This window comes from Andrographis paniculata, unplaced genomic scaffold (assembly GCF_009805555.1).
Source record: "Andrographis paniculata isolate CXL003 unplaced genomic scaffold, ASM980555v1 Contig22END, whole genome shotgun sequence".
Taxonomy (NCBI): domain Eukaryota; kingdom Viridiplantae; phylum Streptophyta; class Magnoliopsida; order Lamiales; family Acanthaceae; genus Andrographis; species Andrographis paniculata.
This window is the reverse complement of record NW_026137513.1, coordinates 3,369,129-3,393,180: the sequence shown is the minus strand read 5'-3', so window position 1 is coordinate 3,393,180 and position 24,052 is coordinate 3,369,129. Positions and strand designations below refer to the sequence as shown.

General features: G+C 34.8%; 5 protein-coding genes across 5 annotated transcripts; 2 read left to right on the top strand and 3 right to left on the bottom strand.

The window, feature by feature from the left end:
• Positions 1-90: 90 nt before the first annotated feature.
• On the bottom strand, positions 91-4,491 carry LOC127245462 (uncharacterized). The gene is made up of 5 exons (XM_051266357.1): positions 2,701-4,491; positions 2,550-2,626; positions 1,708-1,819; positions 1,502-1,618; positions 91-577 (listed from the first exon to the last, which is right to left on the bottom strand). Exons 1-5 carry the CDS (start codon positions 4,075-4,077, stop codon positions 218-220), a joined length of 2,043 nt encoding a protein of 680 aa, XP_051122314.1. The 5' UTR covers positions 4,078-4,491; the 3' UTR covers positions 91-217.
• A 3,963-nt stretch (positions 4,492-8,454) lies between these two features.
• LOC127245632 (glycosyl hydrolase 5 family protein-like) lies at positions 8,455-10,848 on the top strand. The gene is made up of 4 exons (XM_051266627.1): positions 8,455-8,934; positions 9,311-9,558; positions 9,642-10,162; positions 10,238-10,848. The coding sequence occupies exons 1-4, from the start codon at positions 8,524-8,526 to the stop codon at positions 10,735-10,737; spliced, it is 1,680 nt and encodes a 559-aa protein (XP_051122584.1). The 5' UTR covers positions 8,455-8,523; the 3' UTR covers positions 10,738-10,848.
• A 62-nt stretch (positions 10,849-10,910) lies between these two features.
• LOC127245633 (proteasome subunit beta type-7-A) lies at positions 10,911-13,138 on the bottom strand. Its single transcript, XM_051266629.1, has 8 exons — positions 12,882-13,138; positions 12,249-12,390; positions 12,060-12,156; positions 11,898-11,967; positions 11,699-11,803; positions 11,519-11,617; positions 11,330-11,417; positions 10,911-11,220 (listed from the first exon to the last, which is right to left on the bottom strand). The coding sequence occupies exons 1-8, from the start codon at positions 13,023-13,025 to the stop codon at positions 11,144-11,146; spliced, it is 822 nt and encodes a 273-aa protein (XP_051122586.1). The 5' UTR covers positions 13,026-13,138; the 3' UTR covers positions 10,911-11,143.
• A 1,246-nt stretch (positions 13,139-14,384) lies between these two features.
• Positions 14,385-18,890, bottom strand: LOC127245661 (putative multidrug resistance protein). Its single transcript, XM_051266664.1, has 6 exons — positions 18,435-18,890; positions 18,308-18,362; positions 18,014-18,201; positions 17,476-17,933; positions 14,906-17,386; positions 14,385-14,808 (listed from the first exon to the last, which is right to left on the bottom strand). The coding sequence occupies exons 1-6, from the start codon at positions 18,615-18,617 to the stop codon at positions 14,436-14,438; spliced, it is 3,738 nt and encodes a 1,245-aa protein (XP_051122621.1). The 5' UTR covers positions 18,618-18,890; the 3' UTR covers positions 14,385-14,435.
• A 213-nt stretch (positions 18,891-19,103) lies between these two features.
• On the top strand, positions 19,104-20,376 carry LOC127245662 (uncharacterized). Its single transcript, XM_051266665.1, has 2 exons — positions 19,104-19,301; positions 20,042-20,376. The coding sequence occupies exons 1-2, from the start codon at positions 19,197-19,199 to the stop codon at positions 20,126-20,128; spliced, it is 192 nt and encodes a 63-aa protein (XP_051122622.1). The 5' UTR covers positions 19,104-19,196; the 3' UTR covers positions 20,129-20,376.
• The last annotated feature ends 3,676 nt before the right edge of the window (positions 20,377-24,052 follow it).

The window sequence follows — 24,052 nt, the reverse complement described above, 5'->3', positions numbered from 1 at the left end:
AATTTTGAAAGTATAAAAAAATTGTACCCAAAATTTAATGCAATTTTACCTTTATATTATATAAAATACTCCCATTTTTTCATTAATTAATTCTCAAGAACATAACATTTTCAAGTTTTCAACACAGTAATTTTTTTTTTCTATAAACCATTCCTCAAAATCACCAATCGAATACAATAAGGAACCGAAAAAAACGAGGAATTGCAAACTTTGGAAATCAAATGAGGGGCTCAGAAAGTTCCATCTCGTTGGAGCTCTGCAGCGGCGGTTCGGCGCCGGAGCGATGGGAGCCAACAAAATCGAGGCCGAGCCACTGCCACGGCCAACAGACGTATCGGGGCCTAGTCAGTCGGGTTCTTGCCGGGTCTCTGGTGTCGAGCTCATCGAGCTGACGGGAGAGTTCTTCCACGCGATCGCGCAGCCGGGTTGCTCTCGTGTCGGCCAATCTCAGCGACTTCTCAGCTGCATCTCTCGCCGCCATGGCAGCTTCTGCCGTTTGCTCTTTGAATTTCAGCTTTTTCTCTGATTCGACTACGGCTTGCTTGGCTTCCTCAAGTTCTTGGCGCACTGCTTCCAACTGCAGAATAACCGGAGATTTGGAAATTTAATCGACATTGCAGATATAGATTGTTTATTCCTAACAAGAAATTCGAACAATGATGCGCACAAGGAGCCTTCGGCGTGCTTAATTCAAATTTAGCACCGTAAATGAACCTAAATTTCAACACGATCTTTATGTACATATATATATATATATGGTAAAATTGCTCATAACTTCCCTATAGTTTCGAAATTCAGCATAAAATCTCCCCGTACTTTAAAAATTGCATGGCACGGCTTATAATTTAAAAAACGTTGCATGAAATTACACCACCATGAAACCTCCATTGTGTGATGAGACAATAATTTCTTATCTACTCCTTCCGTCCCTTAACAATATATCAATTTTTTTATTTTGATCCGTTCTATTAAAAAGTATCAATTTCCTTTTTTGGTAACCGTTATGTCTATCTAACATTACAAATACTCTTCCAATTTACAATATATTACACAAATGTCATTACCTTTATACCATACAATACTAATAAGATTAATTTAATTTTTTTACTTTTATTTCTACTATATCTCAATATAATACTAATATTCCTAAAATTCTATGCAAAAAACAAACAGATAGATAGATATGGGACGGAGGGAGTATATGCTTTGCATGACGGGGGATTCATGCAATATTTTTTAAAGTATTAGGGGGTGTTATGCAATTTTTGTAAGTGGGAATTTACACTGAATTACGAAAGCATAGTGAGGTTTCATGCAAGCGTCATGCAATTTTTAAAGTAAAAGGGGATCTACGCTAAGTTTCAAAACCACAAGGGAGTTATAGACAATTTTGTTTATATATATATATATCCAACGTCTCATTGCTAATATTCGGTGGCTTATAAGGCGCAATATATTGAAACATATGAAATTGGCGTAAATCAGTTAGCTCTATGCTTACCTGCACGACATATTCTTGTTCGATTGCTTTTCCTGCGTCAGCCTCTTCCTGTGCTGCTACCTTCCACCGCATGATTTCTTCTTCAGCAGCAGCAATGTCCATCATAAGACCTTCAACCTTGATAGCAAGACAAGAAAATAATCATGTCAAGATTGTAATTCGAGAAGTGTTGATGTCATTGATGAACATGGCATCTGTAAACCTACATTTTCATTAGCTACTCTTTCCTTCTCTTGGAGCTCTTCCACACGTTGCCTCAACTGATTAAGTTCTTTGGCTTGAACATCGGCGCGCTCCTTATATAAATTTGACTCTGTCCTTAATTTATCAAGGCATAATTTATACAACATCAATGCCAAGAGAAAGGATTCGACACTGCTGTATATCTATAAGTTTTCAAGCTATTTAGAGAAAATCGCATTGTTGCTGTAACACTCAAATGCAAAACTTCTGTGAAATAAACTCAACAAGACTCTATAATTTGGCGGCGAACCACATTCACATTCTTCATCTAATTTTCAGAATAACAAATACGAACAGTACTTTTTAAGTCCGGGTGGCATTTATCCTTAATTAAACATGTACTTTTGAGTTTTTACCAGGAAGCCATCAAGGTTGTCATTTCAAGAGGAGAATTTAGGGGAATCATGCGGTAAAGCACCGTATTTGGAAGAATCAAGAAACAACATTCATTATAACGAGGCAAGAAATTAATAAAACAAGTCAGAATAGATTTGCAGTTCTGAGCTCCAAAACCATCGACCCAAATGCATAACATATGCTTAAGGTTTTCTTTTGTAAAACCTTCAATATACTTCTAATGTCGAATCAGGATCAACTAAGACGGAACTAAAGCATTGGAATTTGTTAAGTGGTCAATATACTTCTAATTTCTTTAAGTGGTCAATTTATCATAAATCTAGTTCCATGGTGATCCAGTTTATGCACCATGCAATGCAATAAATTTGAAGCAAGTAGGTAATAATAATATAATACCAGGTGAAGCATGTTCTTCGAAAGAGTATCGCAATGAATTTGAACAAGGTACCTGAGTTCATCTACTGAATGTTTCAACTCAATGATCTCGACCTGAGCCTGCTTAATTATGTTCTCCAATGCACTAGCCTGAAATTGAGAATGGTGATTAACAGTCGAAAAATAAAAGAACCTAGCAAAGAATTCCGAAATTTTATACACACCAGAGCATATACTTCATTTTCCTCTCTCGCATCGGATCCCACTCCACTTTGAGAATCATGAAATTTGCTGAACTTGTAATCTATCCCAGCCTCTTTCAGACCATTTTCTGCAACTTTAAATAATTCATTGGTTCTCGATGATAAGTCCACGGACATCCTCTGAGACAAAGTGCTTCTTAATAAAGATCCAATCTGTTCTTTTTCCTTCGTCAATTGGGAAACAGTTTCATTTAGACTTTTCAACTCACAGCTCTTTTCCTCCATCAAATCCCTTGTTTTCTCGACTACAAGTTTACTCAACTCATACACCGACTCCATTCCAGCTAAAGAAGCCTTCATGTTTTCCTCCATATTTGTTCCTTGTGCAAGGAACAGGGATTCCGACAATTCTGCAGATTTGTTCGCATCCACTATCTTCATAACTTTACGCATTTCTTCGTGCATCTTGGAAACAAAATCCAATTGCTCGATTAGCAAAGGTCTCTGCGTCTCTATCTTTGACCCGTGATCGCTCACCAGCTGCCTCAATCTCAAAACCTCACTCTCCATTCCTTCTCGCGTTTCAGAATAATCCCTTTCCAATTCAACGATTCTTTCATCCTTCTCATCGTTGCTTCGTTTCAAGCTCCCAATTTCCTCACTCTTCTTCGCAACTTCCTCTCTCAACCCACTGATCGTCGCTTCAAGCTGAGAAACCTCAATGGCGATCTCGTAGTTCCTCTGTTCGACTGCCTCACGGGCCTCATTCCGCGACTTCAAATTCAGCTCAACTTGCCGCAGAAGCTCCTCCACAATCTCATTTGCCCTCTTGATTACACCATAAGCCACAGCAGGCAATCCCGAATACTTGCTAGACTTCGGCAGGCCATTCCCTCCAAAATCCTTGTAATTACTCACTTTCCTGGATATCTTCTCCATTCCATTCATTAGCATCGAAGATCCCGTCTCCATTTCCACCCTCGTCGACTCCTTCACTTTCCTCAACTCCTCAAGCTGCCCCAAAACCTCATCTCTTTGCCTCAACGCCTCATCCTTCGATCGAATTTCCTCTCTCAATTCGCCATCGACCTTCTCCAATTTCTTCGAAACTTCCTCCTTCTCCCGCAAAGCCTCATCCCGCTGCCGGGAACTCTCATCTCTTTTCTTGATTGCCTCGTGGCATAGCACTTTGAGCCGATTGAAGGATACCTGGAGATCATTCTTCGAATTTTCTACTGCCTCACGAGCTGCTCTCTCACGATCGAGCTCCGCCAGAATTTCTCTAAACCTTTCGACGGAAATGTTCTCCGGCGTGGTTTTGATGTCAATCGGCACCGGATCATCGGCCTCAACATCGCTCAATACGACGTCGTTATCCTCATCACCGGCGCCCTCCATCTCTTATTAATACACAAAACACGGCTTCCCACAAATAACCAAAATCAACCCCACAGAAGATCTCACATTAAAAACTCAAAACCCTCAATCGGGAATCATTCAACGACGAAACTAATTTGGGGGTTTTTGATTCGATTCGCTAATTAGAGGGAAAACCCGACTTATACGACCCCGATTGACCTAGGGATAAAAACAACACGCAATCGAAGAAGCTATTCACAAGCTAAGCAGATCGTACCGGGCAAATCAATGGAGTCCACAGCCGAAGCGCATAGAAGAAAACACAAGGGAAAAACCAACCCAATCGAACGAAATCATCAGATAGTATCTCACCAAAAACTTCAAATCAACCCCCAAAGTCTTTCTTGTTTTTACCTCACGTTTGTAAATTGCAACTATCCTTTTAAAATATTAATTTCTTTCTACGGAGACATAAAAAACACACCTCAATTACGCGCACAAATAACATGAGTAAAATTTAGGAATGGAATTTAAGGGGTTTCTTTTTAGAGACTTAACTTATTTTTTTCAAAAAAAATTTAATAATTTATTATTTTTAGGATTTTTTTTTTTTTTTTTTTTCAAACGAAAATACTAAACAAAGACACCTAAAAACTCATAAAATAATTTATATACTTATATTAATACATATTGGGCCAGGCCAATTTATTATTTACTAATTGGGTCTTAAGTATATTCTGGCCCATTAATTTGACCCAACTTACATTCTGAGAAGGGGCCATTAGCCCAATCTTCCGTAAAGATGTAAAAATTGAATAGGGCCCAAAATAAGAACACGTTATATCTAATGATTAAAAGTTATTTGATAACTTAGTATAAAAATCAAATCACTCAAAACTCAGGAACGATATGATTTTGATCTGATTTTATATAACAATTAATATCACTTATTTAATTTTAAATTAAATTATACTGATAATTTTTTTTTAAATTTTTTTGTGTGTTTGTCCCACTTATTTTACTCTTTCGTCCATAGGTAAATATCAATTTGTCTTTTACACGGAATTTAAGCATATTAATATTGCATTGATATGTAATAGAAATATAGTAGAAATGACTAAAATAACCTTATTAGTATTAGTATTGTATTATATAAACGTAATGCCGTTTGTATATTGTAAGTTGTATATATATTTGTAATATTATATAGATAATACAATTACTTTAAAAGAAATGAAATTTTTTTTTTTTATCGTAAAAGACCAAAATGAAAAAATTGATAGTTTGAGTATTATTTTTTTTTAAGAATTATAAACTTCAATCTCATTCTAATTTTTATATATATATATATATATATTTTTTAATTTTAATTAAACTAATTAATTATCTTAATATATAATTGTTGTACAATAATTATTTTTTTAATATATTTTTAATTATTTACAAATTATAACTTCTTAAATTCTTGTGTCTATAATCAAATGAACATCATAGCTAAGACGGAGTAAGTATCGTATTGTTATTTAAAATTTTCTAATAAAAGAATATAAACTAAAACTAATGTTATTCATTCTTATTTGTTTATTGTGAATTTATCTTTGATCTCCATTCTCTTCTTTGTAATTTTTTTTTTTAATTAATATATCATTTTTGTCCGTCCCAAAATAATAATTTTGTTTTCATAAATAACTATATCACCGTAAAATTACCCATGCTTTTTCATTTTTATTACACAATTGCTGCTATTTTTTACACTAATACACTCACAAGGGCAAAAAAGTCTTTTATCCATGCTTTTTAACAAAAACATGAATTAACATCCCTAATCTTCCAACTAATTCCCAATTTCATCGTCTTGAGGATTCCAAAACCCTAATCTGTCTTAAACTATAAATTAAGCTTCGTCATCATCGTAAAAATATGTGTTTCTTCTGCTGTTTTCGCTTCTAGATCAGCAATCATTGCAGGAATTGAATCAAAAAGGTGATTGCTTTGTGTAAAACTCATGCATACATACGTGTCTATCTGTCTGTTTGTCTGTATGTGTGTCGCCATGGAAATGGAGGTGGAGGTGGAGATGGAGATTGCCTTGAAAGGCTTCCAAGGTGGACAAATTAATATATATATATATATACACACATACCTTTTCTTACAGCCAAAGTGATGCCATGCTTTATTGCTTTTTGCTGTTCTGATTGGCTATTCTGCTCATAATTGGGTATTTCTTTGCGTGCTCCCAACGCCGTACCATTAATGGCCATGTCTGCATGCGTAGTCTTCTTTCTGTTAATTATCTTACCCTACCCAAGAAGAAGAAGAAGAAGAAGCAGCACCAGAAGACAGAAGAAAGAAGAAGATTGTTAACATTCCCTCTGTCTCATAATTAGATATCTATATATTTTTGTACGTACTTTTAAGTATTATTAGTATTATATTAGGATATAGTAGGAATAAAGTAGAAATGACTAAAATAATCTTATTAGTATGTGTGATATAAATATAATGATATTTGTATAATATATTGTAAGTTGTAAGGTTATTTGTAATGTTACGTAGATAATACAGTTACTAAAAAATAAATATTTTGTTATAGGACAGACTGAAAAATTGATACTTTATTACCAGACAATTGAGTAATTCATTACATAAATTAAATTGTTTCTCAATTGAATATACTCATTTTACCATTTTGTATGTATAGTACTAATTTGGTATTATAACAAAGGTAGTGTATATATATAAATATTAAAAAAAATAAAAATTCTTTACTTTGTATTTGCAAGAGGATAAATATATATATCAATATAATTTTATATTTTTACTAACTAATAAAATATTAGTATTATTTTTAATCTAATACATAAAATAAAAAATAAATACTATTCTCTCATTCTCATATAACTTGGGTGTATTACTATAGATACGAAAATTTATGTAAAATATAATTAGTAAGTAATTAAGAAGTGTATTTGAAAAAATAATTATTGTATAGTAAAAATAATTATAGATTAAGATTAAAATAACTAAATATTTAATTAAAATTTAAAAAATTATAAAATTTAAAATGTGATTAAAATGTATAATTATATTTTTAGAAAGGGCAAATTGTGTGAAACGGACGAAAATAGAAAATGAAGATAAATGGTGTAGAACGGACGAAAATAGAAAATATGAACAAATTATGTGAGACATGATAGATATATATTTTAAATTGGGACGAATATATTATATAAAAATGATTTAATTCTTGGTTGTAAATTTAAAGAGTATAAAATGAATACTCCCTCCGTCCCGGAAGAAGTGTCTTATTGGAAGTTGGCACGAGAATTAAGAAATAATAGTATTTAATTGAAAGTAGATATAAAATAGAATATAAAATACTAAAATGTCCTTACTTTTTAAAGGATTTTAAAAAAGTAGGTTAGAGTAATAATTAGAGGTAGTTTGAAAAAGTATAAATAATTTTGTTATAAAGTGGAGACTACAGTTACTAAATAAGAAACAGAACAATTTTTTTGAGACCGACAAAAATGGAAAAACAAGACAATTTTTTTGGGATGGAGAGAGTATTATATTGAAATTGCAGTAGGTTATATATTTGCTAACATTTTACCCTTATATTTCTAATGCACAGTTAAATTCACATTTATTAAAATGATAAATGAATATTGTGTGTAGACTGATAAAAATGATCAAATGCATACTTTTTTTGATTAGTCTATAAGAGTAATAATAAGGTCATATAATCAATTTCAATTTGAGTTTTATTTTTCATTTCTTTTACTATACAATATGATTTTTTTATTATTATTTTACTAAAATTATATTCTGTCTGTTTCATATAAGAAGCAAAATATCAAATACGATAATTTAGATAAATAGAATAAAGTGAAAATTGAGTGATGAAATAAAATATATTCTCTCAGTCTCACTTACTTGCTATGTCCATCTTCTTATTTTTGTCTGTTTATTTATTTTGTGATTTTTTTTTTTTGGAAAAAAATAAAATTATATACTTTAATTTCATTTTAATTATTTTTATTTATAATTTTAATTAGATTAATTAGTTATCTTAATTTTAATATAAAATTATTATACGTATAATTATTTTCACTGACTGATACATCCTTAATTATTTACTAATTATATCCCTCGTAAATTTTCGTGTTTACGATAAAAAGGAACATGATAGCCGGGATGGAAAGTGTATTAATTATTTGAAAATATTGCAAGATATGTACGACGGACCGACAATTTATTATATATCACAAACCTAAATTCAAACCAAAACCCTCAATATGTATATATATATATATAATTTTTACAGTACATATATAAATGCATGCACTATGCTTAACATTTTTTTAACTAATCAATCATTTATTTTACAATCCAATACCAAACGGATACGTACAAAATATGTGTATATATATATATATATATGCAAGAGAGGAAATTAGGTGATGCAAGAAGATCACCATAAACATGGGGAAGTGGTTAATAATTTTCCTCGTCTACATTCTTTCTCATTTCCCCACGCCTTTGTTAGCCGGCGGCGAGGTTTCCGGCGGGTCGCTCTCCACAGAGTCCCGTTGGATCGTGGACGAGCTGGGGCGGCGCGTGAAGCTCAGGTGCGTGAACTGGCCGTCGCACCTGGAAGTGGCGGTGGCGGAGGGGCTGAGCAAGCGTCCGGCGGAGGAGATTTCCGGCGAGATCAGAGATTTAGGGTTCAACTGCGTGAGGCTAACATGGCCACTGTTCCTCTTCACCAACGACACCTTCGCTTCCCTGACAGTCCGGCAGTCGTTCAAGAACTTGGGACTGTCGGAATCCATTGCCGGAGTTGTCCAAAACAACCCCTCCATCATCGATCTTTCTCTCCTCGATGCTTACAAGGTATTGTTAATAATTAATATATACTTCAATTCCTCCCTCTGTTAACAATTTATAGACACACAATATTAATATTATTACAAATATTTAATTTAATTGGCCAAATATGCTTATTTGCATGGCCATAAAATCAAACTTTTGGTTTATTGTAAACTTTTATAATTGAATTATATTTTATACTTTTAAATAAACCCCCTTTATTTTTTTTCTTATGGATTATACCAGTTTATATTTAATTGTGATACTCTTTTTTTATGTAAATTGATTAAATTATTTATATCAATAATGTGCATTTTTTTTTTTTTTTTTGTGAGAATTGGGTTCAACTGATGGTAGATTAGTTAATAAATAACCATGGTTTAGTTGAATATTTGAATAGGAAGTGGTGGGAAGCATTGGAAGGCAGAAACTGATGGTAATTCTAGACAACCACATAAGCAAGCCAGGTTGGTGCTGCAGTAATTTCGACGGTAACGGATTCTTCGGCGATCAGTACTTCAACCCCGAACTATGGTTAAAGGGCTTAACCAGGGTTGCCACAATCTTCAAAAGTTACAACAATGTGGTCGCCATGAGCCTCAGGAATGAGCTCCGAGGCCCTAAACAAAACACCAACGATTGGTACAGGTAAAAAACAAATAATTCTACTTACTCTCGACATTCCCCTCAAATTTACTTTCAAGAAACTACACGACAATACCATACCGTAGGTACATGCAGAAAGGAGCCGAAGCCGTGCACGCGGCGAACCCGGCAGTCCTCGTCATTCTGTCAGGGCTGAGCTACGACAGGGATCTGTCGTTCCTCGCCAAAAAGCCGGTATCTTTAACATTCTCGAAGAAGTTAGTCTTCGAGCTTCACTGGTACGGCTTCTCGGACGGGCAGGCGTGGGCGAACGGGAACCCTAACCAGGTGTGCGGGAAAGTGACGAGCGACACGACGAGGCAGGCCGGGTTCCTGCTCGATCGAGACTACCCGTTATTCGTGAGCGAGTTTGGGGTCGATATGAGGGGCATAAATGTCAACGACAACCGGTATTTAAATTGCTTCATGGGGTGGGCAGCCGAGAACGACGTGGAGTGGGCGTTGTGGGCTCTTACGGGGAGCTATTATTTCCGGGAAGGGATCATCGGACACGACGAAGCTTACGGCGTCTACGACTGGAATTGGTGTGGGGTTAAGAACCAGAGCATTCTTGATAAGATATCTGCTCTTCAATATCCTTTCCGAGGTTAGAACAACATCTAGACAGACACTACTTAGCTGTTAAATTCCAAGAAACTTAACAACATAGTCAATATTTCAGGGCCCGGGTACGAGGAAGCGCGGCCACACAAAGTACTGTTTCACCCTGCAACGGGACTTTGTGTGACGAGGGTGTCGCTATTAGAGCCTCTGGTTTTAGGTCCATGCTCGGAGGCCGAAGCATGGAGTTATGGAAACCACAAAACTTTAACAATACAGGAAACGTATTTCTGTCTGCAGGCATCCGGGTTAGGGAAGCCTGCGAAACTAGGGCTGACTTGCAGAGATGCAAGTTCGAAATGGGAGGCTATTTCAGACTCGAAGATGCATTTATCTTCGAATCTTAAGGATGGTACCGATGTCTGCTTGGAAGCAGATGCAGGCAACAAGATTGTCACGAGTAAGTGCAAGTGTTTGGACAATAGAGAGCGTACATGTGACCCCGGAAGACAGTGGTTCAAAGTTATTGACAGCACACGACATAGGAGTCGCAGCAACTCACTAACTCAGGTCGTCTCGGTTGTGAAATTACTCACAAAGAGCGCCATGGGGTGGATCTAGGTTATAAATATTAAATATACACTATGTAATCAATAATATGATAAGAGGATCTCTACAGGATCAAATATGATTGTATTTCTACTTTCTCGTTTCTATCATACTCAATTTTAACCTTCTAGACGTCCTGAGGTTTTTACCAAATATGATAACCAGGCAATAAAGATTAAAAACAATGAAAATGAAAATGACACTTCATAAGGGAGGAAGGCAAAGCTATTGTGCATCGAATAACAAGACTAAACACAAACAGGTTTCAGATAGTCTTGGCAAAGAAAAATAAAATAGACTCAAGCCAGAGCATTTCAATCTTTCAGAAGCACTAAAGCACAAAGTGTAGATCTGATGCATATAATAAGGGGAAATCGAAAAATTCATGTGAACATAATGGATTTCTATCAAATGGACCTCATTCTTCCATTGCATCTCCACCTTCGACGACTTCCACTAGCTCTCTCAATGGTGTGATCTTAGTCATCAAAACCTCTGCAAGCAAACAAATGGGAGGTCGAAAATAATTATAGAAACAATAAAATGTAAACAAATTGCCAGTTTGCACTAGTTAGCAAAATACGACAGTGGAAACGATGCTAACCAGTCTTCTTGGAGAAGGTATAGCCTCTCTCACTGACATAAGTACGAGGGTTTGGCATCTGATAGTTTCTCAAGTACTCTCGTTTCCCCTGATAAAAAAAAACACACACACACACACACACACATTTTTGGAATATCAACAATATAGAACAAAATATGTAGGAATCATCAATGTATTACGAATCCAAACCTTTGTTATGACACAGACATCCACATTGCTTCCACTTCCCAAGTCATTAAATATTCCCGAGCTTATTGCTTCAGCCACCAATTTTATTCCTTCGTCTCTCTGCATAAGCACTTGTAGACTCAGCTCAAAGAATTTGCATTACAAGTGCACTGATGCTACAAACATAATGGATGAACTTACAGTCAGTCCTTCACGGTATTTTGATTCAAAAACCGACATTGCAGCAAGGGAGCCAGAACCCATAGTGGCAAATGGTAAGGTATCAGTTGAACCATGTGGATAAATCTGGGAGCGAATTAGATAACCATGTTAGACAAAATAAATAAATAAACAAATAAAATACCATCATACATTTTCTTGGCATGAAAAAATGACTCACAGTATGCAGGTGAGGGCCAGTCACATCAACTCCACCAAGCACCAAGGCGGCTGATACATAACCTTGATAACTGGTTCAGATATAAATTCCAAGTATCTTAAACAATGGATATTTTCCTTTAAACGACAACACTACAAACACCAATTCAAAATAATGATTCACCTGAACAGATGAGACTTTAAAAGTGTGAGAGCTGTCACAACCCTGGACTCACGGCCAGTATGATAACGATGTAGTTTCAGCTGAGAACTAACCATATCTAGCAAACAATTCAAAGCATAAAATCAAGAGATTTAAACATCTTTCACAGTAGAAATACACCCGTAGACAACATAGGACGACATGGAATACCAGTAACAGCCTCTGTATCTGCAGCAGTCCCAGCTCCACAGCAATAAATATTCGGAGCCATGTAATGAATTTTCTCGCAGTTCTTATCAGCAACAATTGGGCCTTCAGTTGCTCTTGTGTCTGCTCCAAGAATAACACCATCCTAAAGAATATGGGCATTTTCAAGCACAATTTAGTCACATATTCCAAACTATCCATACTCAATAATTGGAACTGCCACTATAAATCAGGCAGTGAATCCTTTAGAACATGTCAATCTCTATTACATCTTTGAAAAAATAGTACTTCTAGAACAATCGTGATGCTTAGGTTATGCATAAATTAACATAAACAGTCACCACTGAGTGATACATAAACTCACATATCAGGCACCATAACCTTCGATGATGATTTTCAATTAGATTTAAAGAAGGCATCCGCAAGAAAAGTCGCAACTCTGCCCTAACTAATAACATCTCCACAACTATAACTCCTCACCAGTAGAAAACAATCAAACGAACAAATCCATCAACTTAGCAAAAACATTGCACAAATTTTAACTCAACCGTCCAGGCACATTGCTAATCAATCAATTAATAGTAACAACGAAGAATTACAAAATCCGAGGGAGAAACCAAAATCAAGGAAGTTTACCTGAAAAATTAGTCCCACTATTGTGGTTCCGGTTTTCAGGTAAGAGGGCTGCTTCAGGCCCTTCTTCACGAGCATTTCATTTCGCTTGCAGAGATCGAAGGAAAACCCACCCTTGGGCGGCGCTGATTCTGCTACCGTCGACATTATAGGTCACAGATCGTCGAGGAACTAATCGATGATGGGTAAAAACCCCAAGCGAATGTCGAGAGGAAAGAAAAGGGCTAACCAAGATTTCGCAGAGGCTTGGGAAAGAAGAAATGGAAAAGACGGTTAGTCGGGTTAGGGGATTCAGTATAAGATCCGACCCGTATACATGGACCTGGAACTTTGAAATTACTCAATCACCCCCATGATGTTTTCTTCTGAAATTGTAGGGTTTATTTGTTTTGAAAAAAAAAAAAAGATATATCTAGATTTTTCTAATAAAAAATAATATATAATACATATTTATTATTTCTATATTATTTATATAAATTTTTATATTTCACATTAAAATATATATATATACATATCAATTCAAATCAAATACAATAATAAATCCAATTTTTCTTTTAATATTTCAAATAAATATCAATATTTTTATTTAAATACAATTTTCAATAAAAATATACTTTCACAATCCATCATAATTAACACTATTTTATTCATTTTTCAGATAATAATTAATATATTTTTATTTTGGATAAAATATATTATATTAAAACATATTTAACAAATAGCAGTATAAATCAATTTAATTAATTATAATTCATTTAAAACTATTTTATTTTTATCTCTTTTATAAATAATAAATATTTTTTTTTATATTATAGAATATTTTATTATATAAACAATGATATTCATATTGTATATATTTTTTATTGAGATATAATTTTAAAATATGTTCTAATTTTCTAAATTATCATTATTATTAATTAAATAAAATGAGTAGATAATAAATAATGTATTAGTAAAAATAATTATCTTATAATATATTAAAACAATTTATTAGTCTAATTAAAATTTAAAATACTATAAATTAAAAAATTTAAAATAAAATTAATGTATAATTCTTTTATAAAGTGACAAACTGAATGAGACATATGAAAATTTAAAAATATGATAGAAAGAATATTAACTAATTAATACTTGTGATTATTTTGAAACTGAGTATATTTTATTAATATTATATTCTCTTTGTCCCAACTAATTTGTCAAGTTAGTTTAGGCATGCAATTATAGGTAATGTATAATTAATAATTAAAAAATATATTATTAAAAATAATTATAATTTAATAAAAGTATTTATAAATTACAATAATTAAATGATTTACTTAAAATTATAAATTAGAAATTAGAATGTATAATTATATTTTAAAAAAATAAATGATATTATTGTGCGAAGGAGGAAGTATATCTTAAAAAATAATTTATATAGTATTTATTATATTAATATTTTAATTACTATTATTATCTGCTTTTCAAAAGTAACTACTATACTTCGAAAATTTGGCTTATATTTAACTAAAGGCACGAGCGCAATCCTCGAAGACCTATGGACCCAAATTGAAGGAGCTACAAAGCATGGCGGTTCTGCGATTTGATCAACGAGTTATAAGAGCCTCCCATGGTGACGAGCTCAGAATGCGATCCTTTCTCCACAACCTTGCCGTTTTTAACCACGGCGATGCAGTCTGCCTTCTTTATTGTCGACAGTCGGTGCGCCACCACCACACACGTCCTGCTCCTCGTCCCCGCCATCATCCTCTCCAGTGCTTCCTGCACAACGCTCTCCGACACGCTGTCCAGAGCGCTCGTTGCCTCGTCCAGAAGAAGCACGCATGGATTCTTCAGAATTGCACGAGCTAGAGCTATCCGTTGCTTCTGCCCTCCCGATAGCTGCACTCCTCTTTCTCCACAGTAAGTTTTGTATCCACTTTTCAGCGAACTGCGAGTCCAATTTCCAGGCGCCATTGGTTAGATTCAGAAATTTTTTGATATGATGTTGCTGGTAGAGTTAAATTGGAAGATTTAGGTTCACACACCTTATGAATTCCTCGGCATTCGCAACAATGGCGGCGTTCCTGATTTCAGATTCTGTGGCGGTTTCGACGCCGTATGCGATGTTTTCCTCGATGGTTCCGGCGAAGAGCGTCGGCTCCTGGCTCACTAGCGCGATTTGAGATCTCAGATCTCTCAAGTTGTAGCTTCGGATGTCTCGACCGTCGATGAGTACGCTTCCTCGTATTGGATCGTAGAATCTTTCAATTAGAGCTATGATTGTTGATTTTCCTGAGCCACTTTGTCCTACAATCGCCATTGTCATTCCAGGCTCGATATTGAGGTTCAGGCCTTGGAGGATCATCTGCTCTGGCCTGGTAGGGTAGGAGAAGTGAACTCCATTGATCTCTATCTTGCCTTTCAATCCTTTCCTTGTTGTTATGCCATCGGCGCTGTCCGGTTCGATCTCACTCCTCCTGTCGAGGATTGTGAAAACCGATCCGACAGCGCTGCTGCCTTTCGCCAAATCGGATGACATGGTTCCGGCATCGGCAATGCTCTTCCCGGTGCTCATCAGGATGAAGAAAACCTGGAACATATGCTTCGAGCTCACTAATCCTTTGTTCATCAGCCTCCCGCCGTACCAATACGTCAACGCGACAGATGCCGTGGTCAGAAATTGCGAGAGGAACAGCCCAGCTCCGGATAACCAAGACTGCTTCAAACTCTCTTCGCGCGGTCCTTTCAAAGTCGACGCAAAGAGGCGAAGGATCTTGTCCTGCGAAGAGAATGCCGCGATTGTCCTGTGGTTCACCACAGCTTCGCTCGCCACTTGGCTGCCCTTGTTCTGCGCCTTCTGCGCCTTAACCGACATCTGCTTCATCAGGATGCTCTTCGAGTATAAGCTCGCGATGAGGAAAGGCTGGACAGCGATCACAACAATGGAGAGTCTCCATGTTAAAATCAGCGCGAGTATGAATGCCCCGGAAGCGCTGGTGAAGACTTGTAGGAGTAAAGACATTCGGTCGCCTACTAGGCATCGGACCACATTCGCCTCTGTCGCGAGACGCGCGCAGACTGCAGCGCTCGTGTTCTCATCCCTGTCGAACCAGCCTACCTCGAACGTGAGAATGTTCTGCAGCACCATTTCGCGCACCCTCTTGACGAGTCGCTCCCCCATGATCGCGAAGTTGTAGTGCTGCAGAAGGTTGGCGAAGAAGCTTACGACAGCTATGGTTAAGAACATCATGCTGTAGAAGAAGTTTTCAGATTTTATTCTTGTTCTGTCGTCGCTGAAATAGGTCGAGACAACCGATCCGAGGCAGTAAGCATTGGCGGGGAGGACTAAGCCGAATACGACAGCTCCGAGACATCCAAGCAAAGCTCTCCTCCACTCCGGCGCATTCATTCGAATCAACCGCCAATGTGAAGGATTCGTTGAATAGTAGGTATCCGGTGTTTCAGTTTCATCGTCGCTACTGTAGTAAGAAACCGTGTTGATCGAGGGAACAACCGTGCTCGTGTTCCAGACAGGGCTGAAAGGGAATGCAGTCACAGGACTACTTTGCCAGCTTGATCTTGCTGTGTGATATAACTTGACGGCATCGTTTTGGTTTCGATACGAAGGAGAAGAACCTCCATCCTCCATTGCTGCTGATTGCTGTAGCTTCACCATTTTAAAGTAAGCTCCATCTTCCCCAATCTGCATCAGCTTCTCATGGGATCCTGACTCTGTGACTCTCCCTGATTCCATCACAACAATGGTGTCTGCGCTTCGGATCGTAGTGAGGCGATGTGCGACGATGACTGTTGTCCTGCCAAGACACGCCCGATCAATGGCCTCCTGCACTGCTCTTTCGGATTCTACATCGAGCGCGCTCGTAGCTTCATCAAGCAACAGAATTCTTGGGTTCTTGATCAAGGCTCTGGCTATGGCAATCCTCTGTTTCTGCCCTCCTGATAATTGAAACCCAAACTGCCCCACCTGAGTATCATATCCTGCAGGTAAGTTTGCAATGAAGGAGTCTGCATTCGCAGCCTTTGCGGCGACAACGATCTCTTCCATGGAAGCATCATCTTTCCCGAACAAAATGTTCTCCTTAATCGAAGTCGCGAAGAGGATCGGCTCCTGGTTCACCAGCCCCATCTGTGATCTCAGCCATTTAAGCTTCATTCTCCTGATTCTATGCCCATCAAGAAATATGTCTCCTTTGATGGGATCATAGAACCTTTCAAGCAAAGATATGAGAGTCGATTTTCCGGATCCGCTTCCTCCGACGAGCCCCACGGTCTTACCAGCTTTAACTTTGAGGCTTAATCCATGGAGAACATAAGCATCCATTCTTGATGGATAACTGAAGTAAACTTCCCGGAACTCGATTTCTCCATGTACATACGCTAAAGTTTTCCCCTTAACATCTTCGGAGTCTATTTCAGGCACCCGGTCGATCATCTCAAATATTCGCGCGGCTGCAGCTGAAGCTTCGATGATGGACGACAGATTAGGGAGCGCGCTCATACAGGACCTGGCGGTACAAGAATCGTGTAAGAAAGAAGCTTTTTTCAGAAGGTTCGCGTATTCGTTTTTATATGAAATCTTGAAAGTCGAGCTTACATTCCTCCAAGAACAACACTGATTGCTGCAATAAACACTCGACCACCAGTTTCCCCTCTTTCAACCACAAGTATACTTCCAGCCCAAGCTTCGAATGCCCACGCCGCGAAAACTACCCCCATGGATCCAATCATCAGCCCCTTGGCGAGGCCTTGTTTGATCCCGAGCTTCATGCTTTCCTGCAACGCTTGGCTGAATCTGCGCAGCGTCTGGCGCTCTCCTACGTAGGAGTAAACTGTTCGGATCGAGGATATGCTTTGCTCCACTATTCCGCCAGCAACTTCATATGCATCCTTGCTTTTCATTCCCAGGCTCATCATCAACTTCCCGAATCCGACGCCTGGAGCTATGAAACACGTTGCTAATGGCAGGGAAGCCAAGGCCAGTCTCCATGACAGCAAGAAGGCGACTGCTAGGCCGAATACGAATGCTGAAAGTTCTACCAGGATGTTCGGAATCTGCTTCAATGGAGATTGTGCTCTTTACGAAGTTACGAAGATATTGAACGAGTCGAAATGAAGGGAACGAAAATGGATACCTTTTCGGCGACAACGGCTTGGATCGAATGCGCATCTGCAGATATGCTTGCAACTACTTTAAAAGTGGTGGACGAAGCTGCGCCTTGGTTGTCAAAGAAGCCTACTTCTTGTCTCAGCACCGATCTCAAGTATTCCGTTCGTATTCGTGACGTTTGTCTCTCCGCTGTCCTTGACCAGCACAGTCCTTCTGCAGAACCACCGCCGGAGAGATGAACGAATCAATCTAAAGCATTCGTTAAATCAGGTATGTTCAATTTTACGTCGAAAATTAGTATTATATCCACTATGTTTACCCAAAAATGCAGAGATTCCAACTCCAAGAGCAATATAGAGCAATCTCAAGGCGAACTACAAGATCAAATACAGATCAAAACTTCTCAATGAAGATGAGCAAGCAGATCAGGGTAATGCTGTTCTTACCTTATCCACAACCTGGTTGGAGATGGACTGGTCAGAAGCTCCATAGTCGTCAATTATGGCGCTCATGATAAACATGGTGAGTGGAGTCATTAAGCCATCTCCAATGCTGCCTAAAGTGCCGATCAGCATCAGCAGCTTGTCGATGCCATCGGCGTACCTGAAAAGACCTCCTTTGCTCCCCATGCTCTCCAGTGACAGGTGATCGATAGGGAAGGTGATTTCTTCTTATATATCTCTGAATTAATCAAGGATGATTGAAGATACAATGAGGTTTCTTCTAGAGTTATTTGTGCAGCAATTATCCTTGATGCCATTCTGGACTAAGTCCAATGAGTCAGCATCATCTTGCTGTATCAGTTGTGCAGATATGATGGCAGTTTCAACAGCACAGAAGATTGCATTTGGCATTATTTAGTCTTTTCGACCATAGGATTGATGAGGAATCTTCAAAACCTAACAAAACTGTAGAATTTTTTTTTGGCTTTTTGTACTTGGCACCATTTCAATTTGCTGATGTTGGCTTGCTGGTTTATGGTTTTCCATGAAGACAGAGATTAGGGTTTATTTTTTTAGGAAAAAAAAGAGGGAATTATGAGGAAACGACGTCGTCTGAAATTGGGTTTCCAAACGTCGTCGTTTACATGTATTTAGGGTCCATGGGCCTTTGTGGTCAAAAATCATAACGACGCAAGGACAATTTCAATCGGAGCTTAGGTTTCATTCTCGGAAGAAATTTGTCGGAATTTTGTTGATACGGCGACGATGGTGAGAGTGGCCACATTCTTTGGAATGACATTCGGCGCTTTCCTCTTCTGGCAGACCATGGATAAAGTCCACGTCTGGATTGCCCTCCACCAGGACGAAAAGGTATTCATAAACCACTCATGGTCATTGATTTTCGATTTATGCAGCTTTGTTTATACTCGCTGATTTCAATTTTGTGTTCGTTCCTTGATTAGTGTCCAAATCGGAATGGTATGATTTCATATATGCGGTTCAATTGGGGATTTAGGGTTCTTATTTAGATCATGCGTTCTATTTGCTGCATATCGATTCAATAGAATTTCATTGCAGAGTAGATAGGGTTTTGGAGCTTTTCCGAGTCGGCAATTTTATTTGGATCGAAAAACACATTAATTTGCTCCGTTTTCAATCGCTCATTCAACTTTGATCTAATCAATTCCCGAATCCTAACTGTTTTTGCTTCAATTTGAGGGTTTTGCCTTTGCCCCAAAAAATTGAAATCGTATTCGGATAGAAAGAAAAACGTTTTGCTTACACTCTGGAAATAATCTCCCAACTCTGTACACCTATTGGAAATAAATCCCCAAATTAAAGTTATTTCTGAATCTAATTATATTGTCGGTCCATAGATGATGTAGAACAATCAGCATTTAGCTTCTGCAACAGAGAATTGACCATGAGGATAGGTTCTTGAGTTTAATATTCCCTGTGATCTTGCAAGTTTTAGATACAAGTTTCATTTATATAATGTCAAGTATAGATTACCATGTTCGGTAGGATACTGTTATATCGCCATGGCTGAGTTGTAATGTTATAGCTAACTTGGAATTGGTTATCTTCATCGGCAATGTCGTGATATGCAGAAAGAGAAAATGGAGAAGGAGGCGGAGATACAGAGAATGAGAGAGGAACTATATCAGCAACAAAAGGATAAGCCCTCCCTTGCTTGAGCTGCTGGAAGATTCGATTCGATTTGAACCTTCTTGTTTCTTCATTTTCGGGATGAACCCTCCCTCAAAGTCTGAGTATCTCACCAATAAGACATACATCTGCCATTGATGAACTCTGGAGATTCTCATTTCCATCATTTGGTAAGGTTTTGTCACTACTGTGTTTCTGTTTCTCACCCTGCCTATTTCTTGATAATTAAGGTATCAAATATATATTCATTGATGCGTATGATTGGTTTTTCATGATATATTTCATTCTTACAAATTGTTATGATTAATATGCCTAAAATTACAACCCTGAAATTTTTTTGCATTTAGTTTTCGAGTTGAACACACACATATATAGATAGATATGTGTGTTTCTTGAAATGGGTCATTTTCATTTTGGGCTATAAATTGTCAATTGGAAATTAGAGAAAATCATATTAGTTAGGGTATTTAGAATTTGGGTGCCCAAACAGTTGATGAACCTCACCACCATATGTATATTTTTGATAGCCAGCCCAGCCCGTAAGTTAAATAGAGTGGTTTTTGTAGTTTTGAGATTTTTAGAAAAAATTTAAAATGGTAAAAAAAGATATTTTCAAAAAAAAAAAATGGTATTACAGTTTGATGTGTTTAAATAGAAATTTTGAATGTGTTTTGGGATTGTAATATTTCTATAATTACTGATGTGATTTATTATTTGAAAATAAAATATATATTTAATGTATTAAATAGAAAAATAAATTAAATTTGAATTTTGTAAATATATTAATTCAAGTATAATTGATATGTATGTAATTCGAAAAAATTTTACTATCGTATAAAATTATTGATTTATTTTTTGATATGTAATGTTGTTAGATAGTACAGTTAGATAGTCTTATATGAAAATGGATAGATTGTTACGAAAAATAAAAAAATAGATAGATTGTCAAGAGAGAGAGGAAATGATATTTTTATATTAATTATAATAATATAGTAATATTTTGGAGTATATATTAAGGGTAGGCCTTATGTATTTGAGTGAGGAATACCTCAATTGATGCGACTATTATTAGGGTCGGAGATTTTACTATTCTCTTATCCATATTTTTGACCGGTTATAATAATCATATTTAACACATTATTATTATTATTTTTATTGCTTTATGACCAACAATAATTTATTTATTAATATATATATATTTCTATATGTTTTTATTATTTAATAATATTTTTATATAATATTATATTTTAATTTTTAAATATTAATCTATATAAAATTTTAGTATTTTGAAACATAGAATTTATTTTAAAAATTAAAATTATTTGAAATATATTAGCATATATATTTATATATAGTTTTTGTTAAATTTAAATATTGAAATTTTTTTAAAAAATTAAATAATTTTTTTTTTTTGTTTTTTGTTGTTGTTGAAGGTAATCTTTCTTAAGAAAGATAAATAAAAACATAGATAATGAAAAAATAATTAGTTTTTATAATAAAATCACAGATGTTCTAAATAAAATAAAAATGTGTCCGTAATTATCTTCTAAATTTGTTGTCTAAACATATCTGAGGGGTTTGTTTCTTGTCATTTCAAATAAAAATTAATACTATTTATTTTATTTGATTTTTAATGAAAATAATATTTTTTTTTATAAAATTTTATATCAAAATATTATTTAAATGAAAATTTAAATCAATTTCAAATTACAATTAAACAATCCTTAATTATTTTCTACATCGAAAGTATTTTTCCTTATTATTATTATTTGTCCCATTTAGAATTATTCATATTTTATTATAATAAAAATATATTAATACTACAATAAACTGAATTTCTATATAAGTTACAAATATATTATTAAACATATTTTCACGTCGTTCGTCTTTAAGAGTTACATTTACTTTTTGCGTTGTCCTTCTATTAGTATTATAAGACATAAATGAAATATTTTTTAAATTTTTATTTAATTTGTACTATGGAGGTAGTATAAATTATAAAGAGTAAAAATATCAAAATTATTTTAAAATTTTCACTAACCTATACAAAATTGTTATTTTTAAATTTATTATAAAATTCAAATAAATACATTCGTCCTGTGCGCCAAAAAGTATTTTATTCGATGTTTTGTAAAATAAAATTGATATACGAAATTTAAAATTAAAAAAAAAATTGCATTTTTATACGTGATGATTTGAATAAATAAAATAGTAATTGAATGTTTAGTTTATTATAAGTTCGAGAATACAAGCAAACAAACAAAATCTTGTTATTCAATTCTTCCCAAATTATATATATATATATATAGACGATTCAAAAAAGTTGTGACCATTCCGTATCCCAAACCCAAATAATTAAATTTAGAACTGAATTAATTATAACTATAATCCAAACCAAGAGAAAACATACGTACGGTCGTCGTCACTTTCAATGCTCAAAATGGACTATTTTATTATTATTATTATTATTATTATTCTCAATAATCAGTACTATTGATAATCGATTTAATTTTGGATTGAGCATAAAAAATTAAAAAAATCACCCTTGACATTTTTTTTTTCATAACAAAGGGTGTATTTTTTTTTAGATGAGTTTTAAAAAAAATGATTTGAGTATGATATTAAAAAAAATGTATGATGAGATATTTTGTGATAAAAGAAAAATGTACTACCTCCGTCTCATATTGGGTGTCTTGGTCACTGTAGACACGGAAGTTTAAGATAAGTATAATTAATAGATAATTAAAAATATATTAATGAAAATAATTCATTTATACTACTCCCTCCATCCCGGAACTAAATATCTATTTGCTTTTTGCACGTAATTTTAAAAATATTAGTATTATATTAGAATATAGTAAAAATAAAATAGAAATAACTAAAATAACCTTGTTAGTACGTGTGATATAAAGATAATGGCATTTGTGTAATATATGGTAAGTTGTAAAGGTATTTGTAATGTTAGATAGATAGTACAGTTACTAAAAAACAAATAAAAATAGATACTTTGTTATGAGACGGAGGGAGTATAAATCATTATAGATTAAGATAATTAATTAGTTTAATTTAAAAAATTAAAATAAAATTAAAATGAGTAATTATTTTTCAAAAAAGAAAAATGACATGAGACGTGAAATTGACAAAAATGACAACATGGATATAATAAATGAGACGGATTAAATATTTTTTTCGAAAAGTGCATAGTTAAAAACCTGGGTTTTGGGCAAAAGAAACATACCCAAAAAAATATTAAATGAAACATCAAATCAAATTAATATTAATATTATTATTATTATTATTATTATTATCGAAAATTGTAAGATTCAACTGAAAAGTCTAGTGCTGCAGGTCATGAATTATGAGTGACAACATCCTTGTGTATTCCCTGATTATTAGTATTAGCAATGAGTTGATAATTCCTCCGTACCACATAATTTATTATTTTTATTTTTATAAATATAATTATATATTTTAATTGTATTTTAAATTTTAAATTTTATAAATTTTTTTTTAATTTTAATTAAACTATTTATTTATTTTAATCTTAATTTATAATTATTTTTACTAAATAATAATTATTTTTACTAATACACTTCTTAATTACTTATTAATTATATTTTACCTAAATTTTCGTATCTATAGTAATACATCCGTATTACATTGGACGGAGAAAGTAGTATTTACGAAAAAACATATACTCCCTCCGTCCAGCTACAAAGTATACATATTTCTATTTTGGGACGTCCAATTACAAAGAAATCATTTCATTAAATACCCTACTTTTTTCCACAAATACCTTTAATTTACATTACATTATTACTTTTATACCAAAAAGCAAGGGCAAAAATATCATTACACTACTTTTACTTACCCACTATAATTAAAATACTATTATTTTTTAAACTCCGCGCCAAAAATAAATATATACTTTATCCGTGAGCGGAGGAGCATTC

Coding starts and splice junctions, on each gene's coding strand:
- LOC127245632 (XM_051266627.1), top strand. CDS start 8,524: ATGGGGAAGTGGTTAATAATTTTCCTCGTCTACATTCTTTCTCATTTC. Junction 9,559..9,641: donor AACACCAACGATTGGTACAG/GTAAAAAACAAA, acceptor ACCATACCGTAG/GTACATGCAGAAAGGAGCCG. Junction 10,163..10,237: donor TCTTCAATATCCTTTCCGAG/GTTAGAACAACA, acceptor TCAATATTTCAG/GGCCCGGGTACGAGGAAGCG.
- LOC127245462 (XM_051266357.1), bottom strand. CDS start 4,077: ATGGAGGGCGCCGGTGATGAGGATAACGACGTCGTATTGAGCGATGTT. Junction 2,627..2,700: donor AAAATGAAGTATATGCTCTG/GTGTGTATAAAA, acceptor TCTCAATTTCAG/GCTAGTGCATTGGAGAACAT. Junction 1,619..1,707: donor AAAGAGTAGCTAATGAAAAT/GTAGGTTTACAG, acceptor CTTGCTATCAAG/GTTGAAGGTCTTATGATGGA.
- LOC127245662 (XM_051266665.1), top strand. CDS start 19,197: ATGGTGAGAGTGGCCACATTCTTTGGAATGACATTCGGCGCTTTCCTC. Junction 19,302..20,041: donor CCCTCCACCAGGACGAAAAG/GTATTCATAAAC, acceptor CGTGATATGCAG/AAAGAGAAAATGGAGAAGGA.
- LOC127245661 (XM_051266664.1), bottom strand. CDS start 18,617: ATGGGGAGCAAAGGAGGTCTTTTCAGGTACGCCGATGGCATCGACAAG. Junction 17,934..18,013: donor AAGCCGTTGTCGCCGAAAAG/GTATCCATTTTC, acceptor CCATTGAAGCAG/ATTCCGAACATCCTGGTAGA. Junction 14,809..14,905: donor AATGCCGAGGAATTCATAAG/GTGTGTGAACCT, acceptor TTGGACTCGCAG/TTCGCTGAAAAGTGGATACA.
- LOC127245633 (XM_051266629.1), bottom strand. CDS start 13,025: ATGTCGACGGTAGCAGAATCAGCGCCGCCCAAGGGTGGGTTTTCCTTC. Junction 12,157..12,248: donor AGATACAGAGGCTGTTACTG/GTATTCCATGTC, acceptor ATTGTTTGCTAG/ATATGGTTAGTTCTCAGCTG. Junction 11,618..11,698: donor AATACCGTGAAGGACTGACT/GTAAGTTCATCC, acceptor GTGCTTATGCAG/AGAGACGAAGGAATAAAATT.